Source organism: Sus scrofa, chromosome 1 (genome assembly GCF_000003025.6).
Source record: "Sus scrofa isolate TJ Tabasco breed Duroc chromosome 1, Sscrofa11.1, whole genome shotgun sequence".
NCBI classification, from domain to species: Eukaryota; Metazoa; Chordata; class Mammalia; order Artiodactyla; family Suidae; genus Sus; species Sus scrofa.
Genome location: NC_010443.5, coordinates 228,124,907 through 228,141,902, shown reverse-complemented (window position 1 = coordinate 228,141,902; position 16,996 = coordinate 228,124,907). Strand labels below are relative to the sequence as shown.

General features: G+C 42.1%; 1 protein-coding gene, 1 long non-coding RNA gene and 1 pseudogene across 4 annotated transcripts in view; 2 read left to right on the top strand and 1 right to left on the bottom strand.

Moving 5' to 3' along the window:
• The window catches only part of NMRK1 (nicotinamide riboside kinase 1), a 28,568-nt gene continuing 11,584 nt past the window's right edge, over nt 13–16,996 (top strand). The window contains exons 1-4 of one of the 2 annotated variants that reach the window (XM_003121961.4): nt 13–249; nt 5,613–5,666; nt 10,647–10,737; nt 11,027–11,075. In XM_003121961.4, coding sequence (XP_003122009.2) covers nt 5,638–5,666; nt 10,647–10,737; nt 11,027–11,075 — 169 coding nt within the window. In that variant the 5' untranslated portion in view covers nt 13–249; nt 5,613–5,637. The remainder of the gene's footprint in view (nt 250–5,612; nt 5,667–10,646; nt 10,738–11,026; nt 11,076–16,996) is intronic. The other variant, XM_005652700.3, reaches the window with a different exon arrangement.
• Nucleotides 6,429–16,996, bottom strand: part of LOC106507622 — a 43,219-nt gene continuing 32,651 nt past the window's right edge. Inside the window, exons 2-4 of one of the 2 annotated variants that reach the window (XR_002336413.1) lie at nt 10,411–10,500; nt 8,936–9,039; nt 6,429–6,781 (exon numbers count right to left, since the gene is read on the bottom strand). This is a non-coding gene — a long non-coding RNA (uncharacterized LOC106507622). Of the gene's footprint in view, nt 6,782–8,935; nt 9,040–10,410; nt 10,682–16,996 lie in introns of those variants that run through there. The other variant, XR_001303726.2, reaches the window with a different exon arrangement.
• On the top strand, nt 13,039–16,426 carry LOC110255707 (annotated as a pseudogene).

Sequence of the window (16,996 nt, the reverse complement as noted above, 5' to 3'; positions counted from 1 at the left end):
GCCACGCTCTCCGGAGTCCCGCCCCGCCCAACGCCGGCTGGAGCCGGGCGCCGCGTCCGCTCCGGGTGGGACGGAAACCTGGGGTTTGTCACCTCTACCCTGGGCCACCTCTGACCCGGGAGGGGCGCGGGGGAAGGACTTGTGGGCGTCTCGGTTAACGAGCTTCGGGGGTTGCGGAGGGTTAGTGAGAGGCGTGCGGTTGGCAATTGCTTGTGCCGCTCTGCTTGGGAGCACTCGAACTGGCGCTGGGTGAGTACCTGATAGACCCCGCCGCGCAGCGCCGACTCTCTGGGGCCAGGAGGTATTTCCACAGTGTTCCAGCGCTGGAGCCCGAGCCTGGTTGTGTCTTGAAAGCCTTGTTGAGGCTCCTACCACCATAAAGGGACTGATCCGTGGCCTGCCCAGGAGGACGTGTACTCGTGATGGTGTGGTGCTCTCACGCCCCCTAATAATCCTTAAAATGGGAGTCTGCCTTCTAGAGACCGTTCAGGTTGTTGGGAGAAGTCACTGGGGCAGAGTCAGGTCATGATCCCTAGGGCAGGAGAAAATTTTTATTTCTGTAGCATTGGATTCGGCTAATTGCGGCCCCCTTGCCGCCTGTTATTGTACCACCTGAGAATGGTTTTCACATTTTTTTAATGGCTTAAAAGAAATCAGAAGCAGCAGATTTTTTGGCACGTGAGAATTATATGAAATTCAGATTTCAGTGTCCATAAATTTTATTAGAACACAGCCACGCTCATTTGCTTATGTATTGTCTCCCGCCACTTTTGCTGCCTAACAGCAGAACTGAGCAGCTGCCTGCAAAGCCGAGAACATTCACCATAACAGTACTTGGCAGAGCAAGTTTGCCCACCTCAGATTACCAGATTGAATCTCCACTGGGAGGCTGGGGCATAGGAGAAACACTGTGTGTGTTAAACTCAAAACAGCACAGGCTATATCATAAACTAGTTGTTTGTTTGGAGGAAGAAAAATGGGAAATATTTTACATGAGACTCTATGTAAAATGAACCTTCAAAGTTTCCCCTGGGGTTAATGAAAGAATGATTCCAAGAGAAAAGGGCATGGGTCGTGTATTCAGAAACACCAGCCTTGGGAGATTGCTGTTTACTGAAAGGGAGCAAAGTTTAAAAAATAGGAGTTCCCACTGTGGCCCAGTGGGGTGGACAGTGTCTCTGCAGCAGCAGGAATGTTTGATCTTCTGCCCAGCACATTGGGTAAGGATCCAGCCTTGCTGTAGCTGTGGCATAGGTAGCAACTCCAGCTTGGATTCATCCCTGGCCTGGGGCGACCAAAAAAATTTTTTTAATTAAATTTAAATTTTTTTAAAATTAAAAACAGTAGAAGACTTCCTTGTCACATAGAAGGTTATCAAAATATGTAATAAAATAAATGGATGGGAAGTCTTGAAACATTACACTTTTAGAAAAACCAGGCTGCTCTTTATACATCCTGAAAAGCCCCCTGTTTCCTTAGCTAGCTGTCATCCATTTATACTAGGGAGTTGCTGTCTTTCTTATAATCTGTTGATTCCACCCGTGCCACCTCTGACAATTTGGCAGTTAGAATCCAAAATGTACCACATTTAGTAGTGAAATAATTTAAATATCATAAACACATACCAGCTATGGAAAAAAGGACTGAACAACATATTTTACTTAGAGTTTAAAAAAAGCATTAAAAAAATTACTCAGTTTGGCTTAGCTCTTGGCTATCTTAATCTGTTCTCCTCAGCCTTAGCAAATTCTCTCAGCTGTTAAAGAAAGCCTTGCACTTAATGGGCAAATAAAGTACAGTTGACTCTTAACACAGGTTTGAACTGGTCCAGCAGTACCACATAATCCCAGCTTGATTGAATCCAAGGATGCAGAACCTTAGATACAGAGGGCTGGCTATAAAGTTAGAAGTGGACTTTTTGAATGCAAGGGGGTTGACATCCCCAACCTCCACATTGTTCAAGGGTCAACTGTACATAAATATCACACAAGACTAGAAGTGTTAGGTATTCCTGGTAATTGGATGCCCTGGTTTGATGAGGCTGGAAAAGTGCAAATGGTTGGACATCCAGTGATTTACAGTTTGTAGGTGATTGAACTTGTGTTGGACTGATTGAAGTCTGATTTTTGAGTAGTTCTTAAAGAGGACAACAGGCAGTGAAATAATAGAACATGGTGTGGAGATGGACAATGCTAGGCCTGAACTTGGAGTTCACCTGAAGATGCCCTGTGGACCCAACACTGCTTTGGAAATAAATGGCTTCTGGAATTGTTGTGCCTACCCCATACCCATTCAGCCCCCAGCCATAGGGGTTTTTTTGTTGTTGTTTTGTGTTTTTAGGGCCTCACCTGCAGCATATGGAGGTTCCCAGGCTAGGGGTCCAGGTGGAGCTGAAGCTGCCGGCCTATACCACAGCTCATGACAGTGCAGGATCCTTAACCCACTGAGCAAGGCCAGGGATCGAACCCGAGTCCTCATGGATGCTAGTCGGGTTTGTTAACTGCTGAGCCATGACGGAAACTCCCCAGCCATAGATTTTGCTTCTGCTTCTCTCCATTCCCTGCCCCTCCCACCATAGTGTCACCTGTTCATTGCTAATGGACTGTGCTCAACATTTACCCAAACACTGTCTTGGACAGGCTAAGACTGCTAACTAATATAGAAATGAGGGTTCCTATTTTGGTTAAAACGCGTGTTTGATCATGGAAGTTCCCTCCCAAGCCCAGGGGATTTTAGAAGTAGATTATTGACTCTCCCTCACTATTGGTTTCTCAGTTGTTAGATTTTCCACCCAAATAACCCCCTCAAGCCTATTTCCAGTGCTATAGCCACACTGCCTTGTTTTTACATGCTGTATAATCGATCCAGCATCCTCATGTCTATGCACAGATGTGGCAGGAAGCACAGGATCAGTAGCAGTCTTTGCCATTCAGCAGGCACAGCAAATACACACCCCGTCAATAATACATCAATAAAAATGACATCAATTATATACAAAACCCTCACAAGACAGCACATGTACAATGTCCTTTCTTTGCTTTTGGTAATAAAGTGCATTTTAGCAGATTAGAAAGCAGTTAGGAAGCTATCTTGCTTGGTTTAGTTTTGTTTCTAGTTTTCCATTACTCTTTGTGATCTTGAGCAAGTCACTCTATTGTCTGGGCCAGCTTCAACTTCTGCAAAATGAAGGGGTGGACTCAGTGATCTCTAAGCCTATGTTTCTCCAGGAGTGAGAATTTATGCTCTGACATGTTATCCAAAAATAGGAAAGATGGGAGCAAGGAATAACAAAGGTTTATGGATTTTTTTTTCTTATTTTGTCAATTGAGGACATCAATCTACTACTGCCTACTCCCAACATAATTTCATAGGAGAAAAGACATTTATCACCAAAAATGTAAGAAAGCTACCATCGGAGTTCCAGTTGTGGCTCAGTGGTTAACAAACCCAACTAGTATCCATGAGGATACGGGTTCAATCCCTGGCCTTGCTCAGTGGGTTAAGGATCTGGCATTGCTGTGAGCTGTGGTGTAGGACAGCAGCTACAGCTCCAATTCGACCCCTAGCCTGGGAACCGCCACATGCCACAGGTGCAGCCCTGAAAAGCAAATAAAAAGACAAAAAGACAAAAAAGGAAGAAGAAGAAAGCTCCCATCTCAGGGTAAAAAAAAAAGGATTTTTTCCCTTCCCCAATAAAAGATCATTTGCAGCCTTGGGCTGACATATTAAAAATAAAAACAGGGTAAAATATAATACAAAAGCAGTAAAAATCACAATGTAAAAATTTATTCTACAATATTCTACAAATTTATTCTACAATATTCTACAAATTTATTCTACAATAATGCTACAATATTCTAGCATTGTGCGTGATTGCTCCCTTGATACACTTTGGTAGTGTGGATGGAGATATATATTCAACAGTGCAACTCCCAGTGAAACTTGGTGTCCAACTTATTTCACATTGTTGAATTTTTGTCTCACAGAGGCTAGTAAATGAAAGTAGGACCAAACCTTATGAAATTGCACTCAAGTTGGAATACAGTGGTTCCTTTTATGGGGGGGTGATTGGTTCCAGGACAACACCTCCCTACCCAGGAATACCAAAATATTTGGAACCCCAAATCCCTTTTATAAAATGGCAAAGTATTTGCATATAACTCATCCTGCCACATATATTGAATCAACCCTAGATTACTTGTAACCCCCAACACAATGTAAATGTTATGGGAATAGTTGTAAATACAATTCAAATACTATGGAAATGGTTGCCAGTGCAGCAAATTCAAGCTTTGCTTTTTGCAACTTTCTGGAACTTTTTTCCCCACATATTTTCAAACCACTGTTGGCCAAATCCACAGATGTGGAACCCTCAGACATGAAAGGCCAACCGTGTTCTGGAAAAACTGAAAAGAAGCCAAGGAGCGACCCAGGCTCTTCTCCCTACTACCTCCCCACAGGGGGAGCCTGAACACAGGTCAGGTCAGGTTTAGGAATTGGGAAGGGAGGCTGAGAGTCTCTAGCTCAGCCACACTTATCCCAGGTGGCACAGCTGAGGCCCCTGGTCACCCCACCAGAGCTGTTAGGAATAAAGAGCAGTGTCAGCCAGAGGCAATCTTCTAGCACCAATACTCAAGTTCTCTGCAGCTGAGCTTCACCTTTTCAATTAGAGAGATGACAGTGGTCCTTGGAATATCCACAAGACTGCTTCTGTGAACCTTAGGAGGCCAGATGTGAAACTCCCTCCACCCCCGAGATAGGGGTCAACAAGCAAGGCCTGCAGCTAAAACGTGGCCCTCTGCCTGAACACTTGCAGTCCATTTTGTAACAGGAAACACTCACTCTGAAATCTAGTTCAAAGGCATTTCTTCTCATTCGTAGACATGCATACACAACAGGGGGAAAGTTATACTCGATTTTATACTTATAACTTTTATAGTTATACTCAAAACTGTATTTTGACTTTCATCAAAAAGTCTGTGGAAATGTTTTCTCTCTTGTTATAGAAATACCTGCATAATAACCTTGATTTTGCCTCTTGGCCCACAAAGCCTCAAATTAGCTGGCCCATTTCTGAAAGTTGGTCTACCCTGGCCCTGGGGTGATGAAATAGGGCCCTTGCAGGGAAATAACTTCCTCTTGCCTCTGGCCAGCAGTGACTTTCTCCCCATTTCAGGAGAGGCCAGCTCTCCTGGTTCCCTGCCTTGGAGGTAATCAGTCATTTCTGGCTGACTGAATCATGCAGGTAACAAGCCACCTGGCGGAGGGGAGCACAAAACTCTGTCATGTGCCCTGTGATTCAGAAGCTCTTCCATGCCCTTGAAAATGAACCCTCAAAGAGTGGTTGCTTGGCCATGGGCTTTCAGTTCACTTGACTTGGGCTGCAGGCCCTGAGCACAGCCACCTGTTTGCACTAAACCAGAGAGTGTAGCAGAGAGAAGCCAGTACAGGGTGAAGCTCTCCTAGAAGTAGATAATCTGGGGTGGGGGAGGGATAAACCCAGAGATCACTGGCATCGTTCCCCCTCATCTGACCATCCCTCCTCATTTAGGACTCTCTTTTATCTCTTTAGATGTATTAATGATACACATTTGATTTTGTTTTAATTTTAGGAAGACGTGATTTTCAAAACTAATTATGAAAACATTTGTCATTGGAATCGGTGGGTGAGTAATTTTGCTACAAGCAGCTGGTTGAGATGCTCGGGCTGTCCAAAGGGTGTTTCCATGTGGATGTGGTGGGGGAAGGAGAAGTGGTGAGAAGGATTCCTGAGTCCCAGAAAAGAGAGGAGGCCACTGTTGAATTTAAAACCTGGAGCCTCGGCTACATGTGAGCAGAAGATAGGAGAGTTTCCTGTAAACCAAAACAGGAGAGTCAGTAAAGAGAGTTTACCAGCTTTACCATTTGTTTTCTGAAGCTGACACCAGAGGCAAGGCCTGATCAGATGCTCCTTTGGTTCGGGGCAGTTTATCCTTCTCCATATGGTTGCTTCTCCAGTGTGACATAAGAGAAAATCTCCTTTCTTTGCTGTTACGCCCAACTTTGGGCATGGGGAATAAGGAACCACCTGGCCTCTATTCTTTTCTCTCCCAACTTTTTATCTTAAGGTGGTCCTTATTTCCCTGGCATAATTATTAATCATTTGCCCTTCTCCCTCTCAAGAGTGTCCTAAATGATATGGTCGCCCTACCTGTGGTGCCAGAAGTGGGCATTCAAATAAGACAACTCGGAGTTCCCATCATGGTGCAGTGGAAACAAATCCGACTAGGAACCGTGAGATTTTGGGTTCGATCCCTGGCCTTGCTCAGTGGGTGAAGGATCCCGTGTTGCCACAAGCTGTGGTGTAGGTAGCAGATGCGGCTCAGATCTGGCATGGCTGTGGTATAGGCCAGCAGCTGCAGCTCTGATTTGACTCCTAGCCTAGGAATTTCCATAGGCTACAGTGTGGCCCTAAAAAGCAAAAAAAAAAAAAAAAAAAAAAGAATTGGATAAATTAAATGTCAGACTTCTGCCTTGACTTGCTCCTATCTAACCATAACAAAGGTCAGTTTTTCTCTATATTGCTTCTCTTGTCCATCCCTTCCTTTCCATTCTCACTGTCACCATCCTAGTCAAGCCATCAGTCTCTAATTCCAGCCTCCCCCCCCTTAATCTTTCCTACTTACCTTTACCAGTTTAATTTTCATACAAAATGTTCATTTTTCTTTCACCTGATGAACAGTATTCAGTGGTTCCCAGTTATTAGAAATGAAATCTGAATTTCCTGATGTGTGAGGACCACCTAAAAATCACAAAAGAAATGTAATAGCTTCAGGGCGGGAAGGCAGGTAGGATACAGGAAGGATTTTCTACAGGAGCTTAGTGGTGTCACCAAAGGCTCCATTTCTCTCTGCTTCTTCTCTGTGTCTTTCTCCATTTGGATTCATCCTAAAGTTGGCTCCATTTTTCCATCACAAGGAACTACCAGCAGCTCCTGGAACCTCATGCTTCTTCTTAGCCTGCCACTAGGGGAAACATACTTTGCTTCCCCTTGGTTGTGAGTCTCTTTGGCTGGACCCACTGTGTGACATGCCCACAGTCACTGTGGCACAAGCAAAGGGATTGCCTTGATTGGTTGAGGAGTTGAGAGTGAGGTCAGTCCCAACCAGATCTTGAAAATGGGTGGAACCTGGGGAGACCATTACCACGTCCACTACAGGAACCAGTCACACTTTGACTATGTTTGAACAAATTCCCCTCATCTCAATATTCCAGTAAAATGCCCTCTTTCTAGAAACCTGCATTATGCTTTCTTGCCATGTGCCTTTGGTTCTATCCATCACTCCCTAAGAAAGCCTCCTCTTCACTGCGACTTCCTCAGCAAGTGCCACAATTTCAATTTAGTGCTGCTGCTGCTTCTGTGAAGCCCCTGCCAGACTCAGCTGCAGTTCCTGCTCTCCTTCCTCCAAATTCACTGTGTTGTAGCTCTTGCGTACTTAGCACTGGCTGCCAGGTGAACTAACTAGCACTTGGGACTGCAGAGAATAGCAGAGGTTCTCAAGGATTCAAGGGACATCCATGAACCTCCTGAAAACTTAATGCATGTGTGAAGATGCTCATTTTTCTGAGGAAAGGGTTTATAACGTTCATGAGATTCTCGCAACGTTCCATGATGTTAAAAAACATAAACTCCAAGGGAGTTAGAGTTAGACTTTGTATCTCATCTCTGGTACTTGCTGATTGTTAACTTGCACAAGTTTTTTGTGCATACAGCTTTTAACTCTTTGTTTCCTTAACTGGACAATGGGAATATTAACTACCTGTTGCAGCATGGATTCTCCACTTGTTGGAGGAGTTACAGACAGCCTTTATAACTTTTCCCTTGCCAAATATCATGTTCCAAATACAGTGACTTCTCTTGTCACCCATCGCATAAAAAACAAATGGGCTATAGGTTGTGCATTTATTTGGGTGTTGTGAACCAAGGAGGAGGTGGGCCCAGATAGGCATCCGTTTCCTTCCCCAGAACCCGGGATGGAACATGTTCCTCTCTAGATACTCTGGCCCTGGGGTTGGAGAGCACACAGAGGAGGCAGTGAGCCTGCTGGTGCATGGAGATTATGAGTGTGCTGAAGGAGAAGAGTTGAGTCTTAAAAGGTGTCACATGACTTGGGATGGTTGCAGTCTAATTATAGGTCTTTGGCTCAGTCTTTTTAAATATTTTCCCCTCCCTCATCTCTGTAACCTAGACTGTCTTCTAACTGGTCCATCTTCTCCAAGTCTACAAAAATGGGTTGCTTATTTCTCATTGGCCCCAGCTAAGTAAGTAAGAAGGGATCAGAGTCTATTGATTCAAAGGAATGATCTTAACTCAAGAGGTAAGTCTAGAAAATTACACATTTTCTAGCCAGATGGCTCACTGTAATAAAGGTACCCATTAGGGCCACACCCTCAGCGTATGGAAGTTCCCCGGCTAGGGGCCGAATCGGAGCTACAGTTACCGGCCTACACCACAGCCACAGCAATGCCGGATCCTTAACCCACTGAGCAAGGCCAGGGATTGAACCCACATCCTCATGGATCCTAGTCAGGTTTGTTAACTGCTGAGCCACAAAGGGGACTCCCTTTACTATGTATTTTAAACCAAAATTCTGAACTATGAGCATTCAGTGTGGATTACAGACATTTTTGTTAAAGAGGAAAAAATTCTCATAATGGTATTTTCTTAATACAACATAGGGTAACGTTCACCCACTTTTATATTTTCAAGGAGATCATCTATATCCTACCCAATTTTTAAATCTAAGTTTAAAAAAAAAGCTCATGAATCAAATTCCTTCTACTTTGTAGCTTTTATGTGATTAATAATTGAGTTATATTCAATGAACAATTGTAATAAATAAATATTAGTTCCTTTCCCCTTTCTAGATTATAAACATATTGCAGTTCATCTTACCTAGGAATAAGCACAGGTTCTTGTAAGTACGTGTGTAGTCAGGAGTTTTTTGTGCTGTAGCCATTTGGTGATATAGTGAAGTCTTGATTTCTCAGAGTAGTAGTCTAAAATGCACAAAATAAAATACAGAATACAAAGAAATTTGTAAAGAAAAATTTTAGTATTGTGAAATACGTGCTTCTTTTTAAGTCACTAAATATCAGTGTCCAGTAGTGACTCTAAAAACTGCTGTAGGAGTTGCTATTGTGTCTCAGTGGTATCAAACCCAACTAGTATTCATGAGGATGCATATTTGACCCCTGGCCTTGCTCAGTGGGTTAAGGATTTGGTATTGCTGTGAGCTGTGGTGTAGGTCTCAGTTACCACTCAGTTCTGGTGGTGCTATGGCTGTGGCATAGGGTGGCAGCTGCAGCTCCAATTTGACCCCTAGCCTGGGAACTTCCATGTGCTGCAGGTGTAGCCTTAAAAGAAATAAATAAATAAATAAATAAATAAATACTGCTATAAATTTGAGTAATAGTGTCAATGATGCTTCAAGATGGCTGCCTCAAATGCAACATGATATGAAAATATCTGTGATATCTATGGTGACAAAGTCACAGGTACTGTTAATAATACTGTTGTTGATGACTTGAATTTCCAGTTAAAGGAAGTGCCAAAATTCTGGTAGAATTTAATGAAAATAAAGATGTAATTTCTTTCAAATTCACAAAGACCCTGAAGCTGGGAGTTCCTGTTGTGGCTCAGTGGTAACAAACTTGTGTAGTATCCATGAGGATGTGGGTTTGATCCCCACCCTTGCTCAATGAGTTAAATGATCTGGTGTAGCAGTCATGAACTCTGGTGTAGGTCACAGACAAGGCTTGGACCTCCTGTTGCTGTAGCTGTGATGTAGGCCAGCAGCTGTAGCTCCAATTCACCCCCTGGCCTGGGAACTTACATATGCCACGGGTTCAGCCCTAAAAAGACACACACAAAATAAGACCCTGAATCTGTCCATAGATTCTTTGGAAGTATGCCAGTCCGATGTTAAAACAAAAACAAAAACTCTCTGGGTGACTTGAGTGGAGAAGTGCTTCCCACACAGTATGCACAGTGCTGGGTGCTGGGAAACTAAATATGTTCATGGAATAGTTGCTCAGGGTCCCCATTCTCCAAAATGTCACAGTCCAGCCAGAAGGCACAAGTAACTGACTGACCATTGTGATAAGGTTATAATAAGCCACTCCTCCATTTTTCCTCACTGTGCATTGAAACAAAATTACAATGACCATGTGCAGTTTTATACGCTTGCACTAAAATGTGCTATTCATGTTCTGTGTGGTGTGTGAAGCCTGCGAATGTGTGTGAAGCCTGTGAATGTGTGTGAAGCCTGTGAATGTTTCAGCACAGACAGAAAATTCTTTTGTTTCCAACACAGTAGCTGTAATTTAAATCTTAGCATTACCCAGTTCACTTGCCCAGTAGTTAGTTACCTTTCTGCTCCATCCTTTCCAGCTTATTTCTTATCATTTGTTGCATCAGCTCTAGGTGGGCCTGTGGTTTTGCCAACAGAAAAAGTATACCTATAAAGAAATAACTTTTTCTTAGATATTATATATTGTTTTAAATATCCATTTTTCTAAGATCAGCTAAAAATGTTTTATGTTCTTTTAATGTATGTACTTTCTTGGTATTTCTTTTTTTTTTTTTCTTTATTCTTTTGGTTTAGTGTGACAAATGGTGGGAAGACAACACTGGCTAGGAATTTGCAGAAACGCCTCCCAAATTGCAGTGTCATATCTCAGGATGATTTCTTTAAGGTATTTATGAAACTTCTCAGATAATTTATTTAACACAAAAAAGTTATACTATCAAAATTAATTCAATCATATCCAAAAGCCTTTGCTATGTGATTGAGCTATGGTTGTGAAAGTAGTCTCAATGCAGTAATGGTACTTATCCACTAGATGGCAGACTTACAGGAGCTAGTCAGATTTTATTTAGCCTCATCCAAAGCATTTGTTAAAATAAAGATTTATCATGTCTTTATTTTATAATTGTATTATTTCTTCACTGCATATTTTGATGGGTACTTTATTATATTTCCAGCCAGAGTCTGAGATAGAGACGGGTGAAAATGGATTTCTTCAGTATGATGGTAAGTAGATGAACTTACAAAATATTATACACTAATGTTCATTTCCTGTTTCAAAGCTAAATAACTTTGCTATCTATGAAGGCAGTTTCAAAACATGTTTAAGTACATTCCTATACTTTAAACCTTCTTTTGTAAGGGTTTCTAATTTATATTCAGCTATTTAAATAAATGAAAGCTTTTCTCTGGTTTTATAGTTAAAACTGAAAATATTGGAACACTAGATTTTTCTTTTGAAGGTAGAGCAAGGTGGGTCTCTGTTATTTTACTCATCCTTGCCTGGGGCATACATAAGTAATTACACATTCCTCCCCCTTCCCATCTTGCTAGGAACAAACTCTAAGCCTATCTGTCCTCGGAGCTAATCAAGATACCGGGCAGCTGCTTTTTCTTTTTGCTACTCAGAAAGATTAGTGAATATTATTTAGATGGATTCACTTCACTCCTTTACCCAATCAAACACCACTTTGAAGCCAAAGGAGTAAAGTCCATCAGAAAAACTTTTATTTATACCTGTAAAAGAATATCATACCAGTAAACTATGTAATGGTCTTATCAACTTTTATAATTAACAAGATCATCACTGAGTGCTTATGCAATATAGCAATAGAAAGAGCTCTCAAAGGGCCATAAAATATGTTCTTTATTTTTAACTTTGATAACCGTGGAGGAAAAATGTTGTTAATCAGTTCTTACAGACACACAGTTTTAAGAGAGGCAAAATCCTTAACTGGCTGTCTATTCTTGTGTCTTGAGCTGCAACCAGGATATTTTTTTCTTCTCTTCCCCTCTTCTAAATGTTAGTAAGAGTTAAACAAGGAGAAACTGTTTTCAACAATTGACTAAGAACTATTCCTAATTTAAATGAGTTTTTACATACTGATAAAACACTAATATCCCAATTGCAAAATGTTCAATGATGTGAATTAAGTTATTCACAAAAGCAAAAGGTTATTTGAGGAGTTCCCGTCATGGTACAGTGGTTGGCGAATCTGACTAGGAACCATGAGGTTGCAGGTTCAATCCCTGGCCCTGCTCAGTGGGTTAAGGATCCAGCGTTGCTGTGAGCTGTGGTGTAGGTTGCAGATGCGGCTTGGATCCTGTGTTGCTGTGACTCTGGCATAGGCTGGTGGCTATAGCTCCGATGAGACCCCTAGCCTGGAAACCTCCATATGCCATGGGAGCGGCCCTAGAAAAGGAAAAAAAAAATGTTATTTGATTAATGTACAATAAAAAGTCAACCTCAAAAGTGGTCAAAGAAGAGTTCCCTGGTAGTTCAGTGGGTTAAAGTTCCTACCTTGTGACTGCTGTGGCTTGGGTCACTGCTGTGGCACAGGTTCAGTCCCCAGCCTGGGAACTTTGGCATGCTGTGGGTGCAGCCAAAAAAGAAAAAAAAAGAAGATATAATGTATGTGTATGTGCATGTGTGTACGTATATGTGTGTGTATACAATGGAATACTACTTGGCTATGAAAAAGAATGAAATAATGCCATTTGCAGCAACATGGATGGACCTAGAGATTATCATACTAAGTGAAGTAAGTCAAAGAAAGACAAATATCATATATCTTTTATATGCAGAATTTAAGAAAATGATACAAATGAACATATTTATAAAACAGAAATAGGCTCACAGGCATGGAAAACAAACTTAGGGTTATCAAAGGGGAAACGTGAGGGAGAGGGATAAATTAGGAGTTTGGGATTAAAATACACACACTACTATATATAAAATAATCAACAAGGACAGGGAACTATATTCAATATCTTGTAATAACCTACAATGGAAAAGAATCTGAAAAAGAATATATATGTATGAATCACTCTGCTGTAGTCTGAAACTAATATAACCATTGTAAATCAACTGTACTTCAATAAAAATTTCAAAAAAAAGGAAAAAGAGGAGTTCCTGTTGTGGCTCAGAGGTAACAAATCCAACTAGGAACCATGAGGACATGGGTCTATCCCTGTCCTTGCTCAGTGGGTTAAGGATCTGGTATTGCCATGAGCTGTGTTGTAGGTCACAGATGCGGCTTGGATCTGGCATTGCTGTGGCTGTAGTGTAGGCTGGCAGCTGTAGCTCCAATTCGACCCCTAGCCTGGGAATTTCCACATGCCTCAGGTGCAGCCCTTAAAAAACAAAAAAAGAAAGAAAAAGAAAAAGAACACATGGAACATCAACCAAAATGGAAGACATACACAAGGACACGGAGCAAGTCTTAATACATTTAATTTGACTGAAGTAATAAATATCTTCAAATCACAGAGAACTGAATTAGAAGTCAATAGCAAAAGAGTAAGTAGAAAATTCCCAAGTGTTTGAAAATTAATCAGTATCTTTCTTATAATTTTTATAAACTTTTTCTTATGGAAAAATTTAAACATATACAAAAGGAGGCAAGAAAGTATAGTGAACTCTTATGAATTCACCATCCATGCTTTAAAATTGATGAACTCTTGGCCAACTATATTTTTTCTATACTCTCACCCACCTTATCCTTCTATGTAATTTTGAGGCAAACCCCAGACATTGTCACATTTTATCTGAAGCAAAACACTTCTGTATATCCCATGGGTGAAAGAATAAATCACAATGAAAATCAGAAAATATTTGTACTTGAATGATAATGAAAATATACTAAAACTAGTCGTACTTCTGGTGTCAGCCAAGATGGCTTGGCCCCATTCCTTGCTATTCCTGCCTCTTATAACTGAAAACCCTGGATGGGATACAACAAATAAGGAAAGGCTCTGAAAGATGAGGAGAGCAGACTGACTAGGGACTTTGGAACTTGAGGAATGACAGAGCTGTGAATTACCTGGACCTTTTTTTCCATTTTTTTTTTTTAATCACTGACATACCTGGAAAGGTGAGATAGAGAAGTATAAAACATAGAATCATCATTAGCTATACACAAAACCCCCAAGAAACCTGTTCCCTAAAGTCATAGGACTAGAAAAAGGGTGCCCTGCAGAACAGAAAGTTATTTTGATAATATCTACTTTACTCTAGCCAAACATAAGAAAAAATGAACTTCCCCTCATGGTGTTAGCAGGGACAAGTGGAGGGCTAGACTTGTGGACCCATCAGCACCACCAAGGCACAGTGGGTTGGCTTTGTACATTATTGTAAGGATCATATCAGTGGTGCCAAACAGGCAAGTGAACTTCCACACTTACTTGGCAGCAAAGAGACAGAATAAGGCAGTGTGAGGTGGTGCTAGTTGGCACTCCCCTTTCTTTAACCAGGTAGTGTCAACTACTGTCAGCAGGACCCAGTGGAGAGCTGAACTTCTGTCCTCACTGAGCTGCAATGAGACCATACTTGCACCCTGGTTTCCTTTTTCTCCTCCAACAGCCACTCTATCTCAGTATAGGTGAGGGCTGGCAGACAGCTTAATATCCACACCACCCAGGCCTTCATACTACATCTAAGCAAGGTGACTGCCTGAAAAAAAAAAAAAAAAAAAAAAAAAAAGATTAAATAGGATCCAGAGCCTCATAGCACAATACTCAAAATTTCCAGGATAAGACTGAAAATCACCTGTCATATTAAGAACCAAGCAATTTTCAATTTAGATGAGAAAAGATAATTAGATACCAACACCAAGATGACACAGATATTGGAATTCTGACAAAAATTTTAAAGCAGCATCCATTAAAAAGCTTCAGTGAGCAATTTTGACTTTTTTTATGGCTGTACCTGTGGCTTATGGAAGCTACCAGGCCAGGGACTGAATTTAAGTCACAGCTATGACCTACACAGCACCTGCAGCAACACCAGACCCTTTAACTCACTGTGCCAGGGATCAAGCCCTTGCCTCAGCAGCAACCCAAGTCAGTGCAGTCAAATTCTTAACCCATAGTGCCACAGTGAGAACTCCCATGACCATTCCTGAATCAGTGAAAAGTTAGTAAGCCTCAATAAAGAAAGAGAAGATGTGAAAAAGAACCTACTAGAAATTTTAGAACTGAAAACTGATACAATAACTGAAATTTTAAATCTCACTGGATGGACTTAACAGCAGTACAAATATGACAGAACTTGAAAACAAGAGAAATTAATCTGAACAAAAGAGAGAAAATAGACTGAAAAGATATGAATAGAAATGTGCCATAACAACAAAATGTCTGACATTCATATAATTGGAGGCTTAGAAGGAGAGGAGAAAGAGCGTGGTGCTGAAAACTATTCAAATAACTAATGGTTTAAAATATTTCAAATTTGGGGGCCGTTTGCCACATCACGGAAGATGGCAGTCACAACAGTGAACGAGGTGGCGGGTGGCTCGAGCTGGGGGCCTGCAGTGGCCTTGGGCCCAGTCCTGCAGGCCGCAGCCAGCATGTACGAACAACTCAAGGGCAAGTGGAACCATGAAAGCCCCAATCTTAGCAAATGCAGTGAAGAACTGGGCCGTCTCAAGCTGGTTCTGTTGGAGCTCAACTTCCTGCCAACCACAGGGACCAAACTGACCAAACAGCAGCTCATTCTGCCCCATGACATACTAGAGATTGGGGCCCAGTGGAGTAGCTTACACAAGGACATCCCCTCCTTTTAGCGGTACATGGTCCAGCTCAAGTGTTGCTACTTTGATTACGAATAGCTCCCAGAGTCAGCCTATATGCACCAGCTCTTGGGGCTCAACCTCGTCTTCCTGCTGTCTCAGCACCAGGTAGCTGAGTTCCACACAGAGCTGGAGTGGCCACCTGCCAAGGACATCCAGACCAATGTATAACATCAAGCAGCCGGTGTCCCTGGAGCAATACCTGATGGAGGGCAGCTACAATAAGGTGTTCCTGGCCAAAGGAAACATCCCTGTAGAGAGCTGTACATTCTTCATTGACATCCTGTTTGACACTATCAGGGACGAGATTGCTGGCTGCATCGAGAAGGCCTATGAAAAAATCCTCCTCACTGAGGCCACTCAGACCCTCTTCTTCAACACACCCAAAAAGATGACGGACTATGCCAGGAAGCGAGGGTGGATCCTGGGCCTCAACAACTACTACAGCTTTGTCAGCCAGCAGGAGAACCCAGAAGATACCACCATCTCCTCTTCAGAGCTGGCCAAACAGGTCATCAAGTACGCCTGGCAGCTGGAGATGATTGTCTGGGGTGGGGCAGGGCTCACGTTATTTAAAGCAGTTGCAGTGCAGAGTTTCCTCCAATAAATGTGGATTGACATTTTCTCTCTTTAAAAAAAAAAAAAAATACTTCAAATTTGGCATAAGACCTAAACCTACATTGAAGAATCTGAGTGTTCCTCAAACAGGTTTAGTAAGACTGATCAAGAAAAATAGAGAAGTTCCCATCATGGCTCAGTAGTTAACAAATCCGACTAGGAACCATGAGGTTGTGGGTTCGATCCCTGCCCTTGCTCAGTGGGTTAAGGATCCGGTGTTGCTGTGAGTTGTGGTATAGGTCGCAGACATGGCTCGGATCCTGTGTTGCTGTGTCTGTGGTGTAGGCCAGCGGCTGCAGCTCCGATTTGACCCCTAGCCTGGGAACCTCCATATGCCGTGGGAGCGGCCCAAGAAATGGCAAAAAAAAGAAAAAAGAAAAATAGAGAGGGCGGGAGTTCCCATCATGGCACAGCAGACTAGGAACCATGAGGTTGTGCGTTTGATATCTGGCCTCACTCAATGGGTTAAGGATCCAGTGTTGCCATGAGCTGTGGTGTAGGTCGCCGATGCAGCTCCAATCTGGCATTGCTGTGGCTATAGTGTAGGCTGGTAGGTGTTGCTCCAATTCGACCCCTAGCCTGGGAACCTTCATATGCCACAGGTGCGGCCCTAAAAAGGAAAAAAAAAAAAAATACGGAAGGCATGAATTATAAATATCAAAAACAAGAATTAATATAACTACAAATCCTACAAATATTTAAAAGATGATGATATTGTGAACAATTTCATGCAAATAAATT